The 24,749-nt window shown below is 41.5% G+C and overlaps 1 protein-coding gene across 1 annotated transcript in view; it reads right to left on the reverse strand.

Annotated features, from left to right (window-relative positions):
• Positions 1-24,749, reverse strand: part of NCAPD3 (non-SMC condensin II complex subunit D3) — a gene marked incomplete in the record, with an annotated part of 2,635,837 nt that overhangs the window by 1,923,281 nt on the left and 687,807 nt on the right. The window contains 1 exon segment of the mRNA XM_044081165.1: positions 4,071-4,204. Within this exon segment, the coding sequence (XP_043937100.1) occupies positions 4,071-4,204 (134 nt within the window).

Below are 24,749 nucleotides of genomic sequence, written 5' to 3' on the forward strand. Positions count from 1 at the left end.
AGAGCTTTTCTCCCCGGGCCTCTGCTGAAAAAGGGCTTTTGCTCATTGGATTGGGTCGGTGTTGGTTAAATTCTCTGCTAGTCAGTGTTACTGCACTGCTATAAGTTGAGCAGACTCCTGTTTTCTGAAGTAGCTGCTGTACCAAGTGTGTGTCCGTGTGTGTGTCTGAGTCTGTGTCTGTGTGTCTCTAAGCTTAATGTTTTTAGCTGCTCAGATTTAGTTGTGCCTTGGCCTAGCTTAGTTCTTCTACACCCCGGACTTAGCCAGAATATGAGCAATATATATTGAACACTAAGATCAAATTAAATCCAAGACCTGGATAAATGGGAATAGTGACTATGCCTGTATTCACTTTGTTGCTGGTCTTTTAGCATTTGGTACTTTCAGGCAGACCACCAGAAGGCCAAATGTGTAAACCTGACCTTGTCCAGTCTTGTGAGTCTGTAATCAGTATGCTAGACAAGAGAGTTACCAATCACTAAGACATTACTGTTTATCTTCATAGATGTTAGCATACTAAATGGTTTATATTACACCCTCTGGTGACCCTTTAGGTGCTGATGCAGTGCTGGACATGTGATGAGACTACGCCTAGAGGGCTTTGATAAATGACTTTTACAGTCTCGGCATAAGTCAGCTTAATATGGTCGTGAAGAAATGTCAGATGTAGTGTGTAATGATTACAGGTCATCTTACTGGGTGAAAGGGATTCCTTCAGATTGCATAAGTACTTGTACCTATCCAAGATTGTATTATTCCTGTCAGGGAGGAGTTCATTGTGAACAAATATCAGTTTCCATACTACCTGAAAGTACCAAATGCTAAAAGACCAGCAACAAAGGGAATACAGGCATAGTCACTATTCCCATTTATCCAGGTCTTGGATTTAATTTGATCTTAGTGTTCAATATATATTGCTCATATTCTGGCTAAGTGTGGGGTGTAGAAGAACTAAGCTAGGCCAAGGAACAACTAAATCTGAGCAGCTAAAAATATTAAGCTTAGAGAGAGACACACACACACACACACACACACACACACACACACACACACACAAAATGCAAGAATAGCACAGCTGGTACAGCAGCTACTTTAGAAAGCAGGAGTCTGCTCAACTTATAGCAGTGCAGTAACACCGACTAGCAGAGAATTTAACCAACACCAACCCGGCACTAGCAATGTTCAAAGATGGCCCCCAAACCCTGGCAAAATGAGTTATGTCCAAATAGCAATAGGCACTGAAATGAGAGCAAAAATGGCTGTCACAAATGTTAAACGATGATTTAAGTGTTAAAACACACTTCCCTGGTGTTTGAAGGGACTAAAAAAAAAGGAGTGAAATCCACAACATTCATGTAGATATGTACAATTGTTGTAGATAAGTACTGACTGCACATTCCTTTTGTAGTGGAATGCAGTATGTGTTGAAATGCAAACAGTAATGATACTACATGTGCCACTTTAAATGGAAGTTATTCATTACCCAAATAGGACAATCTTGTAACTTCCAGGGTGCCATTCTGTAAAGCTGTTTTGGGGGATCTACTTCAGTAGACTGAACATGCACAAAACCAAAATGCTCATTACAAAGATGAGAAAATCACAAGTGCAAAATAACAAAAGTAAACGTTATTGAAAGTTGTAATAACGAAATATGTACTGTGCATGTCCAAGAACACTCAGACTTCCTGAATAGAGATTGTAGTGCAAAGACAATGGGCACTCCATTGAAACACTTGTTTGAAATTTATATATACTGTTTCCAACTTTTCCAAATGAGACTGATACAGTAAGGATTGAAAATGCACACTTTTTCCACTGTAGTGCAATCTCGGAGTTTTATTTATAAATTTGCAGGGGGAGTGGGGGGGGCACAGCCCCCACATGGTGGGTGCAGGGGGAGAGCAGTATATTTTAATTTCAATCAAGTGTTTCAATGGTGCACCCATAGTCTTTGCTCCACAATCTCCATTCAGAAAGTCAGTGTGTTCTTGGACATGTGCAGTACATATTTTGTTATTATAACTTTTGAGAACATTTATTTTAGTTATTTTACACTTGCAGTTTTCTCGTCCCAGTAGTAAGCATCTCAGTTATGTGCAATCTACTCAAGTAGATCCGTTTTAGGGCACACATCATTTTCATTCAACTTGCTTGGGCATTCAACTTAAATTACTACCTGACTTGGCTTGCCTGAAGGTTCATAGATTAGTACTAAGCTAACTGCCCTTGCAAGCCATTTTAAGTCCTTTGTGAGACTCAAACCCTACACCTTGTGTTTGTAAGGGCAAACACCTTAACCATTGGGCCACCCTCCCAACTCTTACAGCCTGAACCATGAACCCAGGCTAAAGAAGACCTAGTGGACCCTCTTCATCCTCATGCACAAATCATGTTGGGTCAAACAGACACAGGAAGGACCCCTGATCCTAAGTACTACCAGTGAGCCAATCCCAGATGACTAATCAATTCTGTGTCACTTGGTAGTTGAGATATTTAAAGAAATGCTACATTTGATGCCTAGAGGCATCAATAGGATATAAATAGAAAAGCACCTACAGGAGTCACTAGGCTGAAATTAGTTAAGTAAATGGATGCCTTCTTCACAGATATGAGACTAAAATGTCAGTAAATTAAATGCATGATCAAACTATTTATATATTCAGTGCGCCATGCACTTCTCATTGGAAATCTTATTATGCTTCTAGTTTTATGGTACACTAGTGTCATGTAACACTTCACCAATAACTAAAGAGGATAATAAGATTGCACAACTACACAGCTTAAAACATTTCCTAAAGGCAATGGGTTCCAATATCAATCATACACAAGCAAAAAAATCTAATAATGCAAAGACAGAATAACAATTTTGCAGTAATTGTAGACTGGTGCTAAATGGTTTCCCCTTCTGAGTCAGTCAGTCGCTAAATCCCCTAAACCTTTCATTCATCTTCACAGTAAAGCTGATTAAAAATGGATTATTAAAGTTTAGAAAGGCCTCGCAAATGTCTTTATTTTTCAGCAGTTGGTTACTTTATACAACACATTGAAGATGTATTTGGGCATGTTTCTTATGACTGCTCACTATAAACATTTTAAAGTGTGAAAATACATTTTAAAAATGCTACAGAATGGATTTAATATGGAAAAACTCAGAAAAAGTACCTCTTCTCAGTACAGTGGCTAAAAGAATAGGACAATAATGCAGCATTAAGAGACTTGAGGTAATCAGATGCACATTAGGTGCAGGCACAGTGAAGTGCAAGTGCATGGATACGAGTACATCCCCGGAATGCCATCATAACTCCCACAACAGTAAACTGAAAGACTAGTTAGCACTTCATAGTCTTAAGCCTCTATGCTACATTGCAGGACAAAGTGCTACTATCTCTTGTTTTCAGAGCAGAATCCAGATGGCTGTGAAACCAAATGCAGTCTTGAATTTAAAGGAATGAAGGGCATATTATCCCCCAAAAAGCAAAAGACTTCTAAAGCAATGTTTTGTCTAGGAAGCCACCCCTCTGTGTGTCACACAATTAATTGACTTTTTTAAATTAGATTATTTTTATTTTCAAGCTTCTTGCCCTCCTGACCCATTTGAGAACAGGTATTAAAGAAAGGGTGAAGCTCGCAAGTCAAAACTAAAGCAGTGTTGCTGCTGTGTGATGGTTGCGACAGCAAAGTCATATAGTGGCACAAATTAAGTACTGTGTGTGTGTGTGTGTGTGGGGGGGGGGGGGTCCAGATTTCTACATCAATACTACAAGGCAACTTTAAAGGCTTGCCACTTCCTTGTCGTTTAACAACTTAACTGGCAAAAAGCCCACAAGTAAAACTGTTACTATTTTCTATAATGGCCGAGGAACTTAATTTGAGTCACATAATACAGTGTGAAGATGTAAGAGGCAAGGAATCTACTTATGTGCAAATTTACTGTCTTGTCTCACAAACCATTAAATATTATTTGTTGCCAGAAAGGAAATAAAACTCTCAAAGATGCCAGAATATTTTAACCCATGCTAAACAATGCTGATAATAAAAAACAAATTCAGTCTAAATACAAGCCTTGCCTGACAAATCGAACGGCATGATGTTTGGCATTAACAACTTGCTGGGAAATGGCTAAAGCTGTAGGGGTTGAACCTTCTTCACCTCCCATCATCAGAATCACATTCAAGATGCGATGGAAAACACGACGCACGGTCTAAAAGAAAAGTTTGAAAAGAAAAAAAAATGATTAAAGCTTTACAAAATTAATTCTCCAAAGTTGGTCAAGTGTTGCAACATATACAAATAACAGCAACGACTAAACTAAATCAATACAACTCAACTGTGTTATTGTACAAAGAAGCAAGCTAGAGTTTACTTATGGTGGGAAATTTAGAAAGAACATTTAAAATCTACCGATGGATCTGTGTGGTGAACAAGTTCGATGGGTCTACAACATGGCTAGGGCCCCTCCTCTCAACCTAGATTTTTTGCCCCTGAATTACAAATATCATGCACGGTTTCATACAGTAGCACCACATGCCACATGAGCACAGCATTCCAACCCATGCGCTCATCTCTTCATTCTCATCACTGAGCAAAGCACATCTGATCCCACCCCCACCCAAAAAAGGAGCAAGAACTACATACTATACAGTAACATATACTTCAGCATACACAGTTTTAACCAATTCCGCCAGTTGGAATAATGTTAGAACCCCACACTATGGAGGATCCCTCACAACTCGGCTCATCTGGCACGAATATCTCATATTCAGTACTGGGTATCCTTCTGAGTGTATCCACAGTTAGAAGTATGAAAAAGCATCTCATAGGAGATGCAAAGCAGTGGACAAACAATGAAATGCCCAAAGGACAAGCCTGAAGAATGGAAGTACCAAAGAAGGCCCACCCCCTCCACCAATACGCCAGTCTGTAGTGCTTTATAAACATTTATTTATTTTTTTTATTTATTTATTTTTTTATTTTACATTTGTTGACCGGGCTAGTCTAGCTGGATTAACGTCCATTTTCAGTAGAAGCCCGAGGAGAAAAGCTCCACAGTAAGACATAATTTTACAAACATAGATGTACAGAGGGTGTATTTAAAGACAGATTCTAGTACATAACATTTTCATAAGTCTAAAATGACTAGTAGCATCAACAGGAAAAAGTACATTAGATTCTTCTTTTTAAACATCCATCCATCGTAGTGGTATTGAGAATTCAAGACTAAAAGAGAAGTAAAGAAACATTAAGAGACTATCTTGTTATAGCTGGCAGGAGAGAGGAAAAGGCATGGAACCAACTAGGATTAGTCAGGGTTAGAACAAGGGCAGAGCCAGTGGGAATAAAGCCATGATTTTACATGCTTCTTGAAAGTTGGTAAAGAGGTAGTAGACATAAGTTCACTTGGAAGTTTGTTCCAGATGGGCGCAGTCCAGTTGGAGAACAGACTATCCCCAGCTTTGTTATTGGATTTGGTGGAGGCAGCTAGTAGTTTGGTAGCAGAGCGTAGGGAAGAGATGTTTTTATATGGGGTGATAAGGGAACATAGTATAATGATATTAGTGGGTTGATTAAAGATTTTGTGGGTAATGGTCAGTTGCAGAAGTCGTATGTGATTTTGTAATTCTAGCCAGCCTAGCTGTTTGAGATTAGAGCAATGGTGGGTATGAAATGGGGCTCCTGTTGCAAATCTGGCTATGTTATGGTAAGCTGTTGCTAGTTTGTTGAGGTTACTTTTTGTTAGGTTTGTATAGATTGGAGAGGCATAAAATAGGGTAGAGAGTAGATGGGTCTGTGCTAAAGTAATTCTGGCTGAGGGAGTGAGGAAGGCTTTAATTCTGTAGAGTGATCCAAGTTTTCTATTGACTGACTTGATAGTTAAGCTAACATGGGAATCAAAGTTGAGGTTGTGGTCTATTGTGACACCAAGAAGTTTGGTTGTAGGATCAGGGATAGTATGGTACCATTGTTAGAGAATATATTGAAGGAGAGAGAGGATGACTTATGTGATGGAGCGAATAGTAATAGTTTAGTCTTTTTTGGATTCAGTAAGAGGCAATGTTGTTGGAACCAGTTTTCGGCTGCTATGAAAGCTTTTGAGTGATATTTTGAAGGTCATTAATGGAAGAAGCTGAGCATATGAGTGTTGAATCATCAGCATATTGAATACAGATTGATTGAGGAAGGGACTTATCTAGGTTGTTTATGAAAATAGAAAAGAGGAGAGGTCCAAGAATTGAGCCTTGTGGTACACCTATTTTGATAGGAAGAAGAGATAAGTGATTTTCCCATCGCACTGCTTGTTGTCTTTTATTTAAGTAGGAATCAAACCACTGGATAGCCTGAGCGTCCAAAGCAAGAGATTTCAAGATGCTAAGTAAGAGAGTGTGGTTGACCATATCAAAGGCTTTAGAGAGGTCTAGGAATAGAGCAGATGACAGTAAGTTATTATTCCGATTTCTATTAATATGGTCAGTGAAAGACAAGAGTGCAGTAGTAGTACTGTGATGAGGTCTAAAACCATGTTGACTGTCTGCAAGGAGATTGTTTTGGAGGAGGTGATTAAGTAATTGCCTATGTATGCATCTTTCCATGATTTTTGCTAAAGGGGAAAGTAAGGCTATTGGACGGAAGTTAGAGAGGTCATTTAAGTTGCCACCTTTATGTAATGGGATGATATGAGAGACTTTCCAAAGGATTGGGATACAGCCTTCTGTTATGGTACGATTGATTAAAATAGAGACAGGGAAGGCCAGTGGTTTGGCTGCAATCTGTAGGTATTCGGCTGGAATGAGGTCAGCTGAAGGGGTGCAAGGTTTTAGCTTGGTAAGTAATTTATGAATAAGATCTGTTGAGACTGGTTGTAGTTTAAATGAGGGAGGATTATTGTTTAGGGAGTTGGGTGCTTGTGTGGATGGCGGGGATAGGGATGAAGCTAGGGAAGTAACGAGTATCTTTGAAAAATGAGTTAAATGCATCAGCAATTTGAATTGGGGAAGTCTGAGTGAGGTTTGAGGGTGTAGGTGTTTTGGAGTTACCTGGGTGCAGTAATTTGTTGATGCCACTCCAGAATTTTTGGGGGTTTTGATGTTGTGCATTTTGGACTTTTGAGTAGTAATTTCTTTTATCAGTGACTATCAGTTTCTTTGTTTGATTTCTAAGTTGTTTAAAGGTCACATGGTCAGCTGGGTTTTTGGTAGCTCTCCATTTGTCCCATGTTCTATTTCTATGTAACATTTTCTGTTTGGTTTCTTTGGATAGCCAAGGAGCAGGCTTTGTTTTGGTTCTTGTTACTCTTGTAGGGGCATGGTGGTCAAGGATTTGAATGAATGTCTTGTTAAAGTAAGAGACAGCTTCATCTAGAGGCAAATATTTCAGAGGAGACCAGTTGCAAGCTTTTAGCTCTAATAGGAAGTTGTGTATGTTGAAGTTAGTTTTGTTCCTATTAGTTCTGAGTTGAGTATTGGTGGGGATGGGGCTTTTTTGTCGGTTGATAAAAGTGATTTGATGGTCACTGATATTATCAGGTAGTGTACCTGTGATATAACACATAGGGTTAGTGTTAACTAGGATCCAGTCCAGGATCCTCTGTTTGGAACTGGTTTTATTAATTCGGGTTGGGATGGTAATAGTCTGAGTAAAGCCATAGAGGTTGATGTGAGAGGTTGGAAATTGGGAAATACAACAGTTCCAATCAATATTAAAGTCACCTAATAGTATAGTTTCCTGAGGGAAAGAGGTTGAGAGCCAGTTCAGTAGGTTTTCTAGGCTAATGATATTATTACCTGGAGGGATATAACCGCAAATTATGTAAATGGATTTATTTTTATTAATATTTAGTTTGGTGATTAGGATTTCACTGTTGTTGAGTGAAGGTGGTGTAGACTCTACTAAGGTAACTAATAGTTCAGTTTTGTAGAGTATTGCTACTCCTCCGCCCTTTTTGATCTGACAATCAAGTCTTATGATGTTATAACCTGGTGGTAGTATGTCATTGTTCTTGGTGTCTACTTTTAGCCAGGTTTCAGTTAGGCATAGGATATCAAAGGAGTAGAGGTCTAGGAGAGCATGTAGTTGGGTTATTTTATTGTTTAGGCTCCGAATATTGAGATGAGCAATCTGGAGAGTATTGGTCTTGGTTATAGGATTAATAAGATCAGTAGGGTTGTTAGTTGGCATAATGGGTTGGTCATGGTTTGGGCCAGGATTAGGGTGAATGTTGCCATAAAGGCATAGTAGTTGTTGGTGACTATGTGTGTTTATGGGATGTCTTGAAGAAATTGTAAAAGGTTTCCAGTTTTGGAAAAATTTGATATGAACTGTTCTGTGGTAGTGAGGTGAGAGGTAGGGGGATGTTGATGTTATGTTGCTGTGAACTAGAGGTGTGTTTATAAGATGGGTAGTGGCCTGTTTTAGTGTTGGATGGGATAGAAATACTTTTCTGTTTTCAAGGTAGGTGAGGGAGTAAGAGATGAGAAGTGTGTTTAGCAGTATGAAGGAGTAGAGTAGGATGTATGATGTATTCATGCTAGAATTGTTCATAGTGAGTGATAAGAGTGTAGAAGGTGCAGGTGATAGTTATGTGTAAGGAGTAAGTTAGATTGATGCAAGTAAGTGTGGGTGGAGTTTGTAAGTTTGTAAATGTGGGTGGGGTTTGTATGTCGTGTTAAGGAAGTAGGTTCTTATTGGTGGAGGAGGAAGTAGGTTGGGCTAACTATGTATAAGTGTAGGACCCCTGGGGGTGGGTGGGAATTGGGGGTAGGGTAGGGGAGCGGAGTGAGCCCGTAGGGCGAACAGAGCGGGAAGAACAAAGGAGAAAGAAGGCCAGGAGAAAAACAATCAGTAAGCCCGTTTGGGACCACTCCCAGAGTTAGCTGAGCCCTTCTAGTGGAGAAGGAAAATAGTAGGATGTAAAAGGATGGATTTGATAGATTCTGTAGAAATATAGTGAGTCCAGATAGTGTTAAAAACAAATGTGTATAGGTTAGTATTGTCAAAATACTACAGGGGTCAGTGTTTGAAGAGCAGGAGGATGTAAGAAAACAGGAAAGAAACACAGGGTAGGACAGATAGGATTACTTGAGGTAAATTCAAGGGAGTGGATAGTAAGCTTAGAGAAGTTAATTCCCTACAGACTGGAATACAACTAGAGAGGGGAAAGCAGACTTATACTGCCATCTAGTGGTTGTATATTGTAATAGCTATCCAGTACAGGCTAGTCGAAATGAAGAAAAAAATGTGGGAAAATAGAAACGGACACAGGTGAGAGGAGGGTGTTGAGTAAGGCAAGCTGCTGGCAGCCACGAGGCAGAGCGTTATCTTGTGACAAACAAATAGCGGTACTAAAAGTACATACATGCGGCAGGTTTTAGAGCAGGTGCTGCCTAGTGAATGGTGGCAGAGTCAGATTCCCACTTCCTGGAGGAGCTTTAATGGAGCTTATTCGCTGGGCAGGTAGCCACTACAAGAGGGGTCTAGTAAACACAACCGAGGGCCAGCTGTAAGGAAAAGATTCACACAGTTAGTCAAGCGACTATAGCAACCCAAGTTGCACTGTAAAGCTACAACTGTAAGTTAGCAAGGAGAAGAGGGGCTGAGGAAATAGTCAGAAAAACAGAATAAGTAAGTGCTAAAAGCAATTCCACATCGGTTACTAATCACCAACTTGAAGAAGAAGATGTCAGAGAAGGAGCGTAGGGTTACTGCGTCAACAACACACAATCGTCGCTGAAGCTAAAAAGTAGCGGGAGAGATAAGAGGCTACAAATGAAAGAGCAGAAACTCCAAGCAAGTATAAATAAGTCAGGATAGCTAAGAACGAGAGGAAAAGTAAGGTGAAGGATATAGTAAGGAAAAGAGACACACAGAGAGAAGTTACCAAACAAACAAAGGGCTACAATATTCAACAATTTATGCAAGAAATAAAACTACATTTCTACTATTCTGTGAAGCTTATCCTTATCTTTAAGGTTATTATAATACCAATTGCAATACAGGTAGAAACTTAGCATGAAAATTGTATCCACATGTGAGCGTGAGGTCTTAAAACTGAGTATAGTATACAGCTCGACTCAACGCTCAAACGCCAGCAAGGTTTAGCCGAAAACATGAAACGGATGTTACAGTTCGGAAGAATATGAGATATGTAACAAATGGATTTACTTTGCTATTGACGCATCAAAACTGCGAGGCAAAACAGTTTAACAATACACAACATGTGAACCAATAACCAAGGAGCCATGGCACAAATGGAAACATTTTTTTCAAAAGCACACTGGAAGCAGCAGACTGCCAGATAAAATTACATTTGATATACTTTTCAAATGGTGGTTATGTCAAATGACAAAATACAACATAATAAGCAATCAACCCGGACAGGTTTTCGTTAGCAAGTGTAAGTCTCTCCCACCTCAGAGCAAAAACTATAACTAGCTGAACCATCATGCGGTATTCATGTGTGCACTTAGGTGAAACCTGAGACTGCAGTGCACAATGAGTGCATAGAAGAACTGACACCTGTCCCTGATCATGGAAAACAGAAAAAGACAAGTTTACAGACATTTCTGGAGGAGACTAGGCTTAACTTGAAGGACACCCATCCCTTTTGGAAAGCTAAATATTTTCTACAAATAAGAGAAAGAGGTAATGTGTAAGAAAATCATCTTCTAGAACATAAACATCAAAACTGCTTAAAAAGTAGAATTGAACAGATAGCCACATCAAATTTATCTCAAGGAGCTGAATGACTCTGAGAAGGATGGAGATGCAGAACTCCTTTAAACACTTTGCTTAAAATATCAGTTTTAAACAATGATGCCATTCATAAGATACGAAAAAGACACAGATGACAGGTGCACCCAGACTGTGGAATAAAAGACACCAAAATCAAACAGGATTCAGAACAGGAAAGCATTGCCAGCATGCTGACCAACTGAGGCACCGTAGGATACTGTATACTCAAGATGGACAGCCTTTTCAACTCAACAGAAAAAGACAGACATATGGAAAGCTTCTATTATCTCCAACTCTACAGAAGGAGTTCCCACAACATTAAGTGACCTAAATACAAAGTATTATCCTGGGAAAATCTAATCGTCACACCAGCTAAGGAGATTTCCTGGTCTATACCAGAAAATGTTCCTGCACCACAGGAGCCTGGCAGCCTGAAAACAAATCTTTATTGGCCATAAAAGGGTAATATGTTTGGGTTCTTTACTAACCTCTGCAAATGAGTGCTAAATTAAAGGGAAACATGAGAAGTACACAGGAATTTTCCTCACTGGAGAAGGAGGAAATAAAGCATGTAGACTCTCCCCCATTGCTCTGCTATACACGGAAAAAAAGTGTGTGTAAAAGAGGGGAGAAAGTATTGTTGTGCAAGAACTTCCCATAATCTTAGATGTCCTTCTCTTCTATATGCTGCTGTGTTCATGACATCAGGGAGTTTGCCTCTGGTGAACTCTCGCACGTCCTGCCATTATACAAAAAAAATGCTACCGCTAGGGTGCACGTGATGTCCTGCGCCTCTCTTGGACGTTGGTCATAAACGGATGTCGGGTAAAAAGCAGACATCAGCATGCATCTCTTCAGAAATTAATGCCACTAGAATCAGCGACTATGGAGTGGTTACTCCAGGAAACTGGAGGGGGAAGGCTGGGTGGAAAACTATACAGCAGCATATAGAAAAAAAGGACCTCTAAGGTTATGGTAAGTTCTTAAACAACAATACTATGTCCTTTTATTCATATGCTGCTGTATTCATGACATCAGGGAGAGTGCTAAAGCTCCTGTCCTAATGAAGGGGAGGCGGACCAAAAGCAGTTTCCACAAACCCATGGAGAATGGCTCTGGCAAATCCTGCCCTGGCTTTAGAGACCATATCCAGTTTGTAGTGTCTGGTGAAAGTGTGAACTGAGGACCAAGTAGCTGCCTCAAGGATAGCAGCTGTGTCCAATCCTTTAAGGAAAGCCCCTGAGGAGGACACTGCCCTGGTTGAGTGTGACCTAACTGGGGCTGGGAGTGACTTACCATGGTTGGTCTAACAAAAGGAAATGGTTTTTGATATCCAAGAGGATATAGTTTGCTTAGAAACAGGCTGACCCATGGCTCTAAGGTGAAAGGAGATGAAGAGCCTGTCAGATTTTCAGAAGGATTTGGTTTTGGCCAAATGAAACCTGAGCTGTCTGTGTAGGTCTAGGGAGTGCAGTATCCTCTCTGCTCGGCTTTGCAGAAAGGGGAAAAAAGTTAGCAGGTTGATAGTCTGATTTAGGGACAGGTCATTTACCACTTTGGGCATGAATGTGGGGTTAGTACGCAAACATACCCTGAGCTTCTGGAAGACAGTGAAAGGGGGATAGGCCATAAGAGCCTGGAGTTCAGAGACCCATCTGGCAGAGGTTATGGCCACCAAAAGTACAGTCTTCCAAGTGCAGTATTGGAGGGAGCAGTCTTTGCCTGGTTCAAATAGTGGTAGTGTCAATTTTTTCTAGGACAAAGTTAAGGTCCCAAGGAGGCAGAAGAGGCTTCTTTGGTGGCCTGAGATGTAGTGCCTCTCTCATGAAGAGTTTGACCTCTAATCTAGATGCTTAAGGTGGTACCAGGGATAGGCAAGCTGAGATGGCAGACAGGTGGACTTTAATGGAGGAATATGATGGTCCAGATTTCATAAGATCACACAGGTAGGACAAGACCACTGGGGCCTCTACCATCAGTGGTTGTAGGCTGTTTTTCTGACATCACAAGGAAAATCTCTTTCACTATGATGGATAGGATTTTCTAGTAGTTAGTTTTCTGGCCTCCTGCAGAACCTGGATCACGTCCTCTGTGTATAGGTGTCTGAAGTGAATCAAAGCCCTATCACCCACAATGTGAGGTTCGGTGTGGGCAGGTGAGAGTGTAAGAGTGTTCACTTATCTTGTGTGACCAGTTCCATTCTCTGGCTAACTTGCGGTGATTGTCCTTGGCTAGGTGAAATAGAGGGGGAACCAATGCTACCTTGGCCAGCAGGGAGTCACCAGCAAGATTTGAGACTGCTCCTTCTGAATTTTCAGGACTCTTTGAATAAGAAGGAAGGAAGGGTTGCATATGCGTACATCCCCCTTCCAAGAGACTGACACAGTCCACCTTCCAAGTCTCTCGATGAGGTGCCCTGTGGCAGAAGGTCGGAAGCTGTCTGTTCATGGGGGAGGCAAAGAGATCCACATTCGGCATACCCCATCGATGAACTTGGTCCAGAAACACTTCCCTGTTCATATCATTTGTGAGACAGGGTCATGGTCCTGCTTAAGGAATCTGCCATCATGTTGTCTGTGGTGGAGATATATACTGCTTGGAGAAGGATTTGTTTCTCTTGTGCTATTTCCCTACCATGTAGTGCTAGTCTGCACAGGAGGTAGGACCTTGTCCCCCCTGTTTGTTGATGTACACAGCACAGTGGTGCTGGCTCTGTACCACCTCAGGATGCCTGGGAGAAGTTGACCCTTGAAAATATTCAAAACCAGTATTAAAGCTCTCATTTCCTTGATATTGATGTGATCCTTTTGTTGAGTGGGGGTCCATGCATTCCTGACTCTCAAATGTCTTAGTGTTGCCCCACCAGCCACTGCCTGAAGCATCTGTAAAACAGGTCTTGGTCTGAGGGTGTGGGCTGCAGGGGCAGTCCCAGATTTGACTGAATCTGGAAGATCCACCACTTCAGTTCCTTGGACAGGCAAGGAAGTATGGGGATCATGAAGGATGTAGGTGTTGTTTCCAGATATTTCTCAGATACCACTGAAACTTCCTTATGTGTAGCCTTGCTAGAGGAACCATGAGAATAGTGGAGGCCATGAATCCTAAGATCCTGAAGAATTCCCTGGTTGAGATGGTTTTGAGGGGAAAGATTCCTTGGAAGAAAGATGTGAGGGTCACAATCTTTTCTGGTGGCAGGCAAGCGATCATTTCCCTTGTCAGAATCAGACATCCTAGAAACACCTGATCCTGAGAGGGTGTCAGGGAGGATCTTTTGTATTTTATGGTAAATCCCAGGCCTGTAGGGAGGGAAATGGGAGAACTGCAAGTGATGCAGGGCCATGGAACTTGAAATAGCCTGGATAAGGATGTTGTCGAGATTGGGAAAAAGCTGTATTCCCTTTGCTCTGGCGAAGGCTATGACTGGGGCCAGACATTTTGTAAATACTCTTGGGTCCGTAGAAAGACCAAAGGGTAAAGCACAAAACTGATAAGTGTGCACAATCCACTGAGAAGTGGAGGTACTTTTTGAATAGTGGATGGATAGGAATGTGTAGGTAGGCATCCTTTATGTCCAAGGACACTAGGAATGCCCGAGGCAAAATAAGTAGAAGAAGGGTAGGGAGAGAGAGCATCCTGAAGGAAGGGACTCGTAGGAAGGTGCTGAAGTGGAATAGGTTCAGGATGGCCCTACATGGATCTTCCTTCCAGGGGACCAAGAAAATTCTTGAGAAAAATCCCTTCCCCTCTTGCAGAGGGTGGGACCTCTTGAATGGTTCCTTGAGACAGATGTTCCTGCAGGATTGGAGGAAAAAGTGGGATTTGGTCTCTGGGCGGGGGAGAAATGTCTTTGGGAGAGGGGTCTGGTCTCCCAGTCATGAAGTATCCCTGTTTTATGACAGACAGGACCCAGGAGTCCAGGGTAACCTGCTTCCAAGCATGAAGGGAGAGAAGCATGGAAAGAGGGGTGTCTGGATGGAGGGCCTGGCAGTTACAGACTACCAGGCTTTCCCTGAAAGGACTGTTTAAAGGGTGGAGTAGAGGAGAGAGACCTTGAAGAGTGTTGCTTCCCGTGGCCCTTTCTAGGTTTAGTTTGCATTCTCTTACTTGAGGACCTAACAAAAGGAAGTTTTAGCTGGGTAGTTTCTCTGAAAGTGTGGAACTGGAGAGACAAAGATATATCTCAATTCCTGCAGTTCCTTGCCTTTGGTCTGGAGGGTCTTAAAGAGTTCAGCAGCAGCTGATCCAAACAGGGTTTTGTTATCCAGGGACGGATCTAGAAGCTTGGCTTTTATGTCATCAGTGAGAAGTTGCAATTTTAACCAGGAGTACTTCCTGATTACAGATCTGCAGATGCTTCTACAGCATCGTAGCTGCACTTGGGAGTGTTTGGTCACTTGTGTGCAGGAGTTCAGGAGAGAAGAAATCTCATCTTTAGCAGGGCAGTCAGGGAGCTCTCCCAGTTGCTTGACCACGTCTTCCAAGAGAGCCAAGGAATAATACTTGGCCACGTGCATCTGGTAGTTGTTTGCTCTTACTGCTAAGGTGGCAGAAGTATAAAGCTTTCTTTCCCAGACGTTCCATCATTCTGCTCTCTTTATCAGAGGGCAGTAGAGGGGAGGATGGCAGTAACTTTGAGATTTTGTCGGTGGTCACAAATATAACTGCAGGGTCTACAGAAGGGGCTTTATACAGGAAGGCTGCCTCCTCTGGCACCTTATAGAATCTGTCTGGATACTTGGGTGCTGGGGACTGTGAGTCAGGATTTTTGGAAGCAGCCAAGAAGGCATCCAGAAAGGCAGGGTGTACTGGGAGCACAGCAAAAGAGCTGGGGGACTCCAGTTGTAGGAGTTCATAGCATCTCTTTTTGGTCTCAGTGATCTGATTGCTGTCCCATTTGAAAAAAAATTTTGCATTATGGTGATGGTCTCAAAGGTGAGGTCCTTAGGGATTCATCGTCTGATGAATCCTTTTCTGCGGAAGAGATGTCTGGAGCAAGCCCCTTAGAGATAGAGGGTCTCTGCAGGCGTTGGACCCTGATGCAAGGCCAGAAAGGCACTGAGCAGGCCTTGGGTGAAAGCGTGCCAATCCGGACTCTGTTCAACAGGTGAAGTAGGCAGAGGCTGAGAAATATGTTTAGTTTTCTGCTTCCTCTTCTTATGGGTGTCTGGAGGAGAAAATTCAGAAATGCGGTGGAGGATTGGAGGGCCGGATGCTGGACGACACTCCACTACATCAGAGACCATGTCTTCACGTACTATGATTTGGGAGACAACACATGGACCCTCAGATATGAGCCTTGGTTCCCTCTCAGTGACCAAATTGGACGGCTGAGATTCCCTCCGGGACATAACCTCAGGCAAAGGAGAGATTTCCTCCAGGCCTTCCATTGAAAGAAGCCCCAAGGACTCAGACTCAGGGCCTTCACTGGCCTCGCAATGGCTGGATTGGACAGCGCAGCAAAGTCTGTTCGGGCCTACTCTTTTTGGCATTCTTGACTGGGGGCTTGTCCAAGGGTTCAGATGTCAGGTCCAGCCTGGAAGCTAGGCATTTAAGTCTCTGATTTTCAAGGTATAGCTTTAAGGCTGTGAGTCGGCTTCTGAGGGTCGTCGTGGGGACAAAGGCCTGACAAATACTACAGGTGGAATGGTCGTGTTCATGACCTATGCAGAATAGGCAGAGCTCATTACAATCCTTATGTGAAATTTGCCTTCCACACCTACACTTGCCCTTCCTACCGGACATGTAACCCAAAACAGTAGCAAGTAACAAAATAGTAGTACCTATCTGAAGTTGGATGAAGAAACACTTACACTGGCAACCCGAAGACCGGAGCTGGCAGTCACACAGGCAGCAGCGGTAAAGTTCTGAAGAAGTGCGTGCTGGCATCTGCTTTATACCAGATGTCCGTTTACGACCAACATCTGAGAGAGGCGCAGAACATCACACACACCATAGTGGTAAGCATTTAACTTTTGTATAATGGCCAGACGTGCAAGAGTTCACCACAGGCAAACTCCCTGATATCGTGAATAAAGCAGCATATGAATAGAAGGACATCTGCATTACCCAAATGGCAAACAGGTTTATCTCAGATGGCCTTCTACTGGAACACGAAGGCAAAATTCCTAAATGCTTATGTCTAGGAATCAACCACATTGTTCCCTTCTTACAAGAAGTGAAAGACTGCCAGAATTATGCCAAGTCTGTGGCCTAAAGTCAATCCTGAAGGGACTCGTACATGAATGGCTGGCTGTTACAGTAAAACAGGAGGGGCCACAGTCTCAGGCGTCAGAGTTCAACAAACGGAGGGCTGCCCATAGCACCATCTGTACTTCTCCCCCCTAGCATATCTTTAGGGAGGAGAAATTTCCCATGAATCACAGAGATGCAAAGGTGGGCTCTCCTACCCCTACATCAAATCATCCACAGCCAGGACCTGTAATATCATCAGCTGCAGGAAGCAAAGAACCACAGATAAATTAATGGAGACACTCCTAGGCCTATGAATAAAGTTAAAAACCATTAGAGAATGAGGAAACTGTACATCAGCAACCCGATTCAACAACAAATATTCTTCAGGACGGTATTAATGTACAAGTAATGCTTGCTAAAAATGAGTCCGATGATTCATGTCAGCATATCCAGCTGGTGTGGAGCTCTGACTGGAGAGGGGAAAAAAAAAAAAAAACTGCTGCCATACCTCTCAACCTGGAAACATCAACAATCTGGACAAAGGCCCATGAAAACTAGGTACAAATGTGTACACTGATTAACATATAATTTGCATACATAATTATGTGACCATGCCCACTCCAATGGAATTGTGGGATATCGACTTTCAAATGCAAACTGAAGAACAGACAACCAAAATATAGCCCCAGAGATCCAGATCCTGTAGTAAATGGTAACCATTTTCTTTTGAAATGGGTAGCAATGATGTTCACTGGGAAGGGGGAAGATGATGAACCTTAGGATTTTGTTTTCAGTGACTTGCAGTATGTGGGTTTTAGGGTAGAAGTAGGACATTTAATGGTAGGCAATATTCTAATCTTAGCAAAAGAATATTATACTTTGCTAGGACCTCCAAAAGTCGTTCTTCATGGCCTACTGATCAGTGGCATAGCTACAGTTTGTGCCACCCAGGGCTGTATGACTTTGCTGCCCCTTCCTCCCTCACAAAATCATGGTCAAATGGGACCTCCCCATATACAGCCCTCACCCTCTGCAGCCATTCCAGTGTCTCAATACTTAGCTATTTCGCTATTTCGCCCATTTACCATAAACAATGTAATGTGCATATTGCTTTACTTCTACAATGGTTTGGATTTCATTTAAAAGTTTTATTTTACATTTTACAGCACAAACACTAATAGACATCTGCTAAACAAAGCAATGCAGTCTTGCAATGAAAATAGACAGCATTAAAACTATTCTGCCCTTTAAACTTACATTAAAGAAAACACATCTGGCCAGTGGCAGATAAAGATTACTTTTGGGCAGTTTTCAAATCATAGGCCCCTTACACACAAAACATACATGTGTTATTTGATACACCTTCCTGATTTATTAAATTATATCCTAATGCAGTACAGTTGTTAGAGGGCATTTTAAATTTATTGTTTTGAACATTTTTCCAGTAAACAATGAAACAAAATGCATGCACCAATAATGACAAAACTGCCCAGTTCAGAGCATTTCCATCATAAAAGTCTACTCAAACTTCTACAGTCCACCAGTATCAGCAAATATGCACAATCTCTGCAGAAGTAAAAATCATCTAAATAAATTCCACATTAAAGAGATCTGTAAGTAATGAAGAGGTCGCTGCTACTAAACGACTTTATACGTCATCTTTTCATCTATAAATAAAGTGCCTGTTGCACTTGAGGAATCAATTGCCAGTGTTCTGTTACAAACACGATAAGCTAGTAATACTGCAATAGGGAATAGAATGGATGGCAAACTGAAAACAGGTTCATAGTTAATAGATTTCGCCGCCAAAGAGGACATTCTAAGGACGGCAGCATCCACCCCCTTTAAAAGTACAACACAGTGCAGTACCAGCAATGTATCTACATACTGTGGGAGTAGAACCCACAGCCTTCTGCATCAAAAGCAAATATTCAACCTGTTATGTTATTAACAATGCAAGCAGTCTCAGCATAAGCAGCACTAAACTTAACTTCCACTGAAGAGCTCAGTTACTTGTGAAATCCACTCGACACTCCACTGTATCTCTCAACTTTGCAGAACAAGAAATCTGGAAAAAGCTAAAATTTATTGAGGGGGACAAAAGCCCAAAAACCAGGGACACATTTTAATCACTGCTCGTATATTCTTGGAAAGTTGCTAGAATACAATTTTGTGTTACCACCATGTTTTTCACTGCCAAGTCTTGAACCCAGGGCCCTGTGCACTACAGTCAGAGCAACATACCACTAGGCCAGAAATCAGCTGCTTCCTGAAAGATAGGAAGACTGAAACTTAAATGGCTATCATTTAAGTGAATTCATTAGCACAAAAAACCCGGACAACGCCAATAATGGGGGGGGGGGGGTACAGCCACAAAAATAGGGACACATTTCAAATATTGATCTCATCATAGGAGGTTATTAGGCTAATGACCCTGGGGCCCTTCCAAGCCTAGCCAACAGTTTATCCCCAAAAAGAAACCTCATTCAGCGCCTGTCACCCCCTGTCAGTGAGGGACACAGGTGGAACCCCTGGGACAAATTTGTGATTTCTCATCCACTTATCAAGGTTGCGCTTGAAGATTCAATGTCCTGTCTATGACTCCGACAGACTTCCAACATAACAGCATCCATTACCATTTATGAAAGTCAGCTAGTTAGCAACAGAGCTTGTGGGAGTCCAACATTTCCCCACTAGCTTACTCTCGCTCTCTCCCTCCTTCTCCACCTCTTTCTGGAATTTTATAAATGGTGAAGGACCAACAACTTAACAAATAAAAAGAATTTGCAACTTAGCCCTTAATATTACATTCTGAAAATGTGCAGCACCAAATCTCATTCTGGAACATATGGGCAAAATGTGGGACACTTGCTAATAATAATTTGGAAGCTCACAAAATGGCTAAAGTCAATTTATACTTACAAATAGGTCTCTTAATAAATGAATATGATTCAATATTAGTTTACCATGGATATTTGTTAAAAATCTTAAAACAGTAAATGTGTGGCAATGGCAAACCCTTTCATTGTGTAACAGTGTACAACAGGCTGAGAACTTTTAAGACTCAAAATGAAGATCTATTACTCATGCAGTATACCGGACAGTATGATTTGCCAATAACAAGCATCTTTACTATCCAGTTCGGAGAGTCACACTTGGCACCTATATTCTGCTGCATACCACTGAAATTTCAGCTACACAAACCACTGAATCTGGAAATGGTAGAAAGTTCCAAAAATTTATTTTCGACTCTGCACGGTTACAAAATATCAGAAACGAACTACTTCATACAGCAGTACTTGAAGCAGTGTACAAAAAACAGTTGTTCTGCAGTATGCATGCTTGAATAAGCAGCGATCATCACATAAAGCATTAAGAAAAAACATATCAGTAGAAAAACGTAAAGAACTCTGGATGCTAACTATCAAGGCACAGGCACAGACACACTCCCCCCCCCCCAGCACCTATTCAATCCAGAAACATAAAAGGAGGCACAAAAGAGGTAATCAAAACAAAGAAGAAAAAGAGTACTACTACACTGCTGACATCAAGAAATATGCACTGTAAAATGACTCTGACGTACTCATGTCGAACAGGGGCTGACGGAAACTTCCCCAAGATCACCCTCCCCCAAACACTAAACATATTTTACTGCATATATTTTTATCTCTTCTTTGGGTGTTTGCTGTCCTTGATCACACTGATGGCTATTCAGTTGTCACAAACAGGGTAAACCATTTCACTTTTCTTATTCGGAGTTCTGAATATACAATCAGGTAATTAATGTAACTGCAAGACTACATAAATACAGTTCCACGTCCTGAGTTTAAAATAACAGTCCACGTTACATGGGGGAAACTGGAATGTGTCAGCCGTGAGGAACTCCATGTTCCACTAACATACTAGCGGATCCTGGGAATGCTGATGATGCACAACGTTGTACCCAAACAGAAAGTATAATGCCAACACAGATCTGTGACAAAATAACTTAAGCACATGAGATGAAATTTCAACAAAAACAAAGTAAGGAAAAAAAATGAATAAGCACTTCCAGTCAAACTTTGAGTGAGGTAAATTTCAATTTCAAAACCTAGAATGCTACTTCGGGCGGCTCATAAGGCATTTTAACATTAGGCCTTATAATTAACAGTATAGACTGACATGGGTCACGGATAGTAGTTCAGAAGAAATTTAAAAGACCCCACAAGAACTGAACTTACAAATTAGGGCTGCATAATGTTCATAAAAAATGCAAGTCAAACCTACATGCTGATTTTATGAGCAAAAGTGCGGCATTCAGCCATGGCTGACCTACACACACACACACACACACACACACACACACACACATATACACACACACACACTTCGCTTGTAAAGTATATAATAAAATAACAAACACACACACACCTTACTTGTAAAGTATTTGATAAAACAACGAACACACTATAAAATGATGAACCAAAGCAGTGTAACATATATAATAAAATAATGAACCCTTGCAGCACACACACTATAAAATGATGAACCAAACCATGTACGCTGGTTCCAAAGCAGCATAACATACATAACGAATAATGAACCCTTCCCTTGCAGCTAGAACTGGACCCATAAATAGCCTTGCGGAACTGCTTGCTTGTAAAGTATCTAATAAAATAAAGAACCCTGAACCCTTGCAGCTAGGCAGATGATGACAAACCATTGTAGCTTAAACTGGACCCATAACTTAGCCTCATGGATGAAAATAACTGCTCTCTTGTCCTGGACTTGGAGCAGCCAGAAATGCTCACACTTTATATTTAGAGCCCTCTAGCTCAATTCAGACAGGCTGGCAGGCTCCTCACTTTGCTGACATCATCAAAAAGAGAGAAAAAAATTAAAAAAAAAAAAGCCGGAAAAATCGGAAATTAAGGGGTGCCACTCTGGAATCATGGCACCTCATTATTTGGACCTGAAAAAAACGGTAAAAACCGAGATATTCGGTACAGTTGACAGGTATGACGGCTGCCATTATTTTACACTTGCTAAGTACATGTTCTGCTATTTAGTAAGTGTAAAATATATTAAAAAAGAAAACAAAAAACAAAAGTGTGTGTGTGTTTATGTCTGTGTGCGTGTGTTAGGGTATGTATGCATACAACTGAAAGCGAGATCAAGCCTTTATTTTACACTTGCTAAGCAGCATTTTTGCTGTTTAGCAAGTGTAAAACTAAATAAAACAGAAAAGTGTGTGCGTGTGTGTATGATTCTGTCTGAGTGTGAATGCGTGCTTAAGTGCATGAAAGCGAGGTGTTTATAAGAGAGAAAGAAGAGTGAAGCAATCCAACACTGGCATCAGCAGCAGCAGCATTCAGGAAGTTTACACCTCTCGCTTCTTTAGATCAAATTAACTGAATAAAACCTAAAATAAAGGGAGAACAAAGGCTCAAAACAGCAGCATATATTCCTGTAAAAAAATGTATAGGATTTGTGGTAGCATGCATTTTCTGAAGTAAAAAACAGAGGTGGCTAACGTCATGGCACCCATGCAAATGGGGAATAGTTGCATGACCATCAGATCATACACCGGATGCACTCTATGAACACATACAAATGCATGGATCTCGCCATACCTAATAGAACAAAGATGCTCTCCTCAAAACAAAGGAAGCCAATCGGGTGGTCCCCTGCCATAAACAAACTCTACAACAGAAGGAGGAAACTGATGCGGAATAAGGTGAAGTCCCAAGACTGGAAAAAAGTACAGTTTTGTACCTACCATAAATGTAGATGTTCGAGGATTCCCTTGCTGCAGTCCTGACTATTGGGTATAGTCCGCGTCCCAGTCGGCCCGAATACCAGAGTATCGGTCATGGCGCCTTAGACTGACGTCAGTACGTCAGGGTACTAATGCGCATGACCGACGTCATTTCCTCAGTCTTTTCTTGCCCCAGATGTCAGAAGACCCAAAAAGACAAATCCCAAAAACAACCTGCACCAAAAAAAACATGTACAATATATACAACAATATATATACAACAAATATAAGCATGTAAACTCACCTACACAACCACCCCAAAACACAGAGGGGAAGGAGGGACTGCAGCAAGGGAATCCTCGAACATCTACATTTATGGTAGGTACAAAACTGTACTATGTTCTTCGTCTTCCCTTGCTGCAGTCCTGACTATTGGGTAGAATCCCAAAGCAGAGGTAAGGGAGGCTGGCAAATTATAAAGTAGCAGGAGCTGACAACATGCCTTGTAAAACAGCTGTGGCAAAACCAGCCCTAGTCTTAGAGTATATAGGCAGGTGATAATGCCTAGAGAAAGTATGCACTGAACTCCAAGTAGCTGCTTCCAGAATATCCTTAGTTGCCACCCCTTAGAAATGCTGTTGAAGTGGCAGTAGCCCTAGTGGAATGAGGCCTAATCCCAGCTGGAACCTCTTTGCCATGATGGGAATAACAAAATGCAATGCAAAAGCCAATCCACCTAGAAATAGTTTGTTTTGACACAGGCTTGCCCTGTGAACTCAAAGCAAAAGAAACAAGTAACTGCTGAGACTGCCTAAAATTCTTAGTCCTGCTCAAATAATAACGCAATTGCCTGTGTACATCTAAAGTGTGCAAAATCTTTTCCCCTTTATTTTGAGGATCTGCAAAAACGTAGGCAAATGAATAGTTTGGTTTAAAGCCACACTAGAAACCACCTTAGGCATAAAGGAAGGATTAGTACGTAATGATACCCTGTCCTTATGGAAAATCAAAAGGGCTCTACTGCCATAAGGGCCTGCAACTCAGACACCCTTCTTGCAGAAGTAATAGCCAACAGAAAAGCAGTCTTCCATGACAAATATTTCAATTCAGCAGTAGCTGCAGGCTCAAAAGGTTGTAGAGTAAGTTTTTCCAACACAAAATTGAGATCCCAAGCAGGAGTAGGAGCTCTACGTGGGGGTCTTATATTCTTTGCCCTCTAAGAAACTGCTTGAACAAAGGATGCGAAAACAAAGGTGGGTCACAATCATAGTGAGCTGAAATTGCTGCAGCATGAATCTTAATGGAAGAGAAGGACAAACCTTTGTCCAATAATTCAGTAAGATATTGAAGAGCCACACTCAAATTAGGCTCCGAAATCTCCAAATTCTTTGCAGTACTCCAAAATAAAAAGCTCATCCATTTATCATCGTACACTCTCCTAGTACTAGGCCTTCTAGCTTCCATAATCACATTTAAAACTTGTTGAGGAAGCTGAGATCTGCTGTGCTTCAACACAGAATATGCCAAGCTGTGAGATGAAGAGATTGCAGCTTGACATTGAGCAGATGACCGTCCTTCTGAGATAACAGATGAGGAATCAGAGGTAAAGGCCATGGAGGCTTCTTTACAAGACTCCTTAGAAGTGGGTACCAGTGTTGCCGAGGCCAATCTGGAGCTATCAAAATCATCCTTGGCCTGTCTTGTCTGACCTTTAATAATACCTTTGGAAGAAGAGGCAGAGGAGGAAAGGCATAGACATGAAGGTTTTTCCAACTGAAAGACAGAGCATCCACTTTCCAAGCTGTGAGATGAAACCCCTTTGTGCAATACTTTGGCAGCTGGTGGTTTAGTGGAGAAGCGAACAGATCTATGTCTGGAGTTCCCCATGACACTGTCAATGTCTGAAATACATGAAGATCCAGTTTCCACTCGTGGGGATCCATGATTTGTCTGCTTAATACATCTGCTAGGGAGTTCTGTGCTCCTGGCAGAAACCTTGCCTGAAGAGTCAGTTGCAGGCTTAACGCAGTCTCCCATAAAATCATTGCTTGCCTGCATAGAGGATAAGAATGTGTTCCCCCTTGCTTGTTGA

This window comes from Protopterus annectens, chromosome 8.part0 (genome assembly GCF_019279795.1).
Source record: "Protopterus annectens isolate FY-2018-M chromosome 8.part0, PAN1.0, whole genome shotgun sequence".
Classification (NCBI taxonomy): domain Eukaryota; kingdom Metazoa; phylum Chordata; order Ceratodontiformes; family Protopteridae; genus Protopterus; species Protopterus annectens.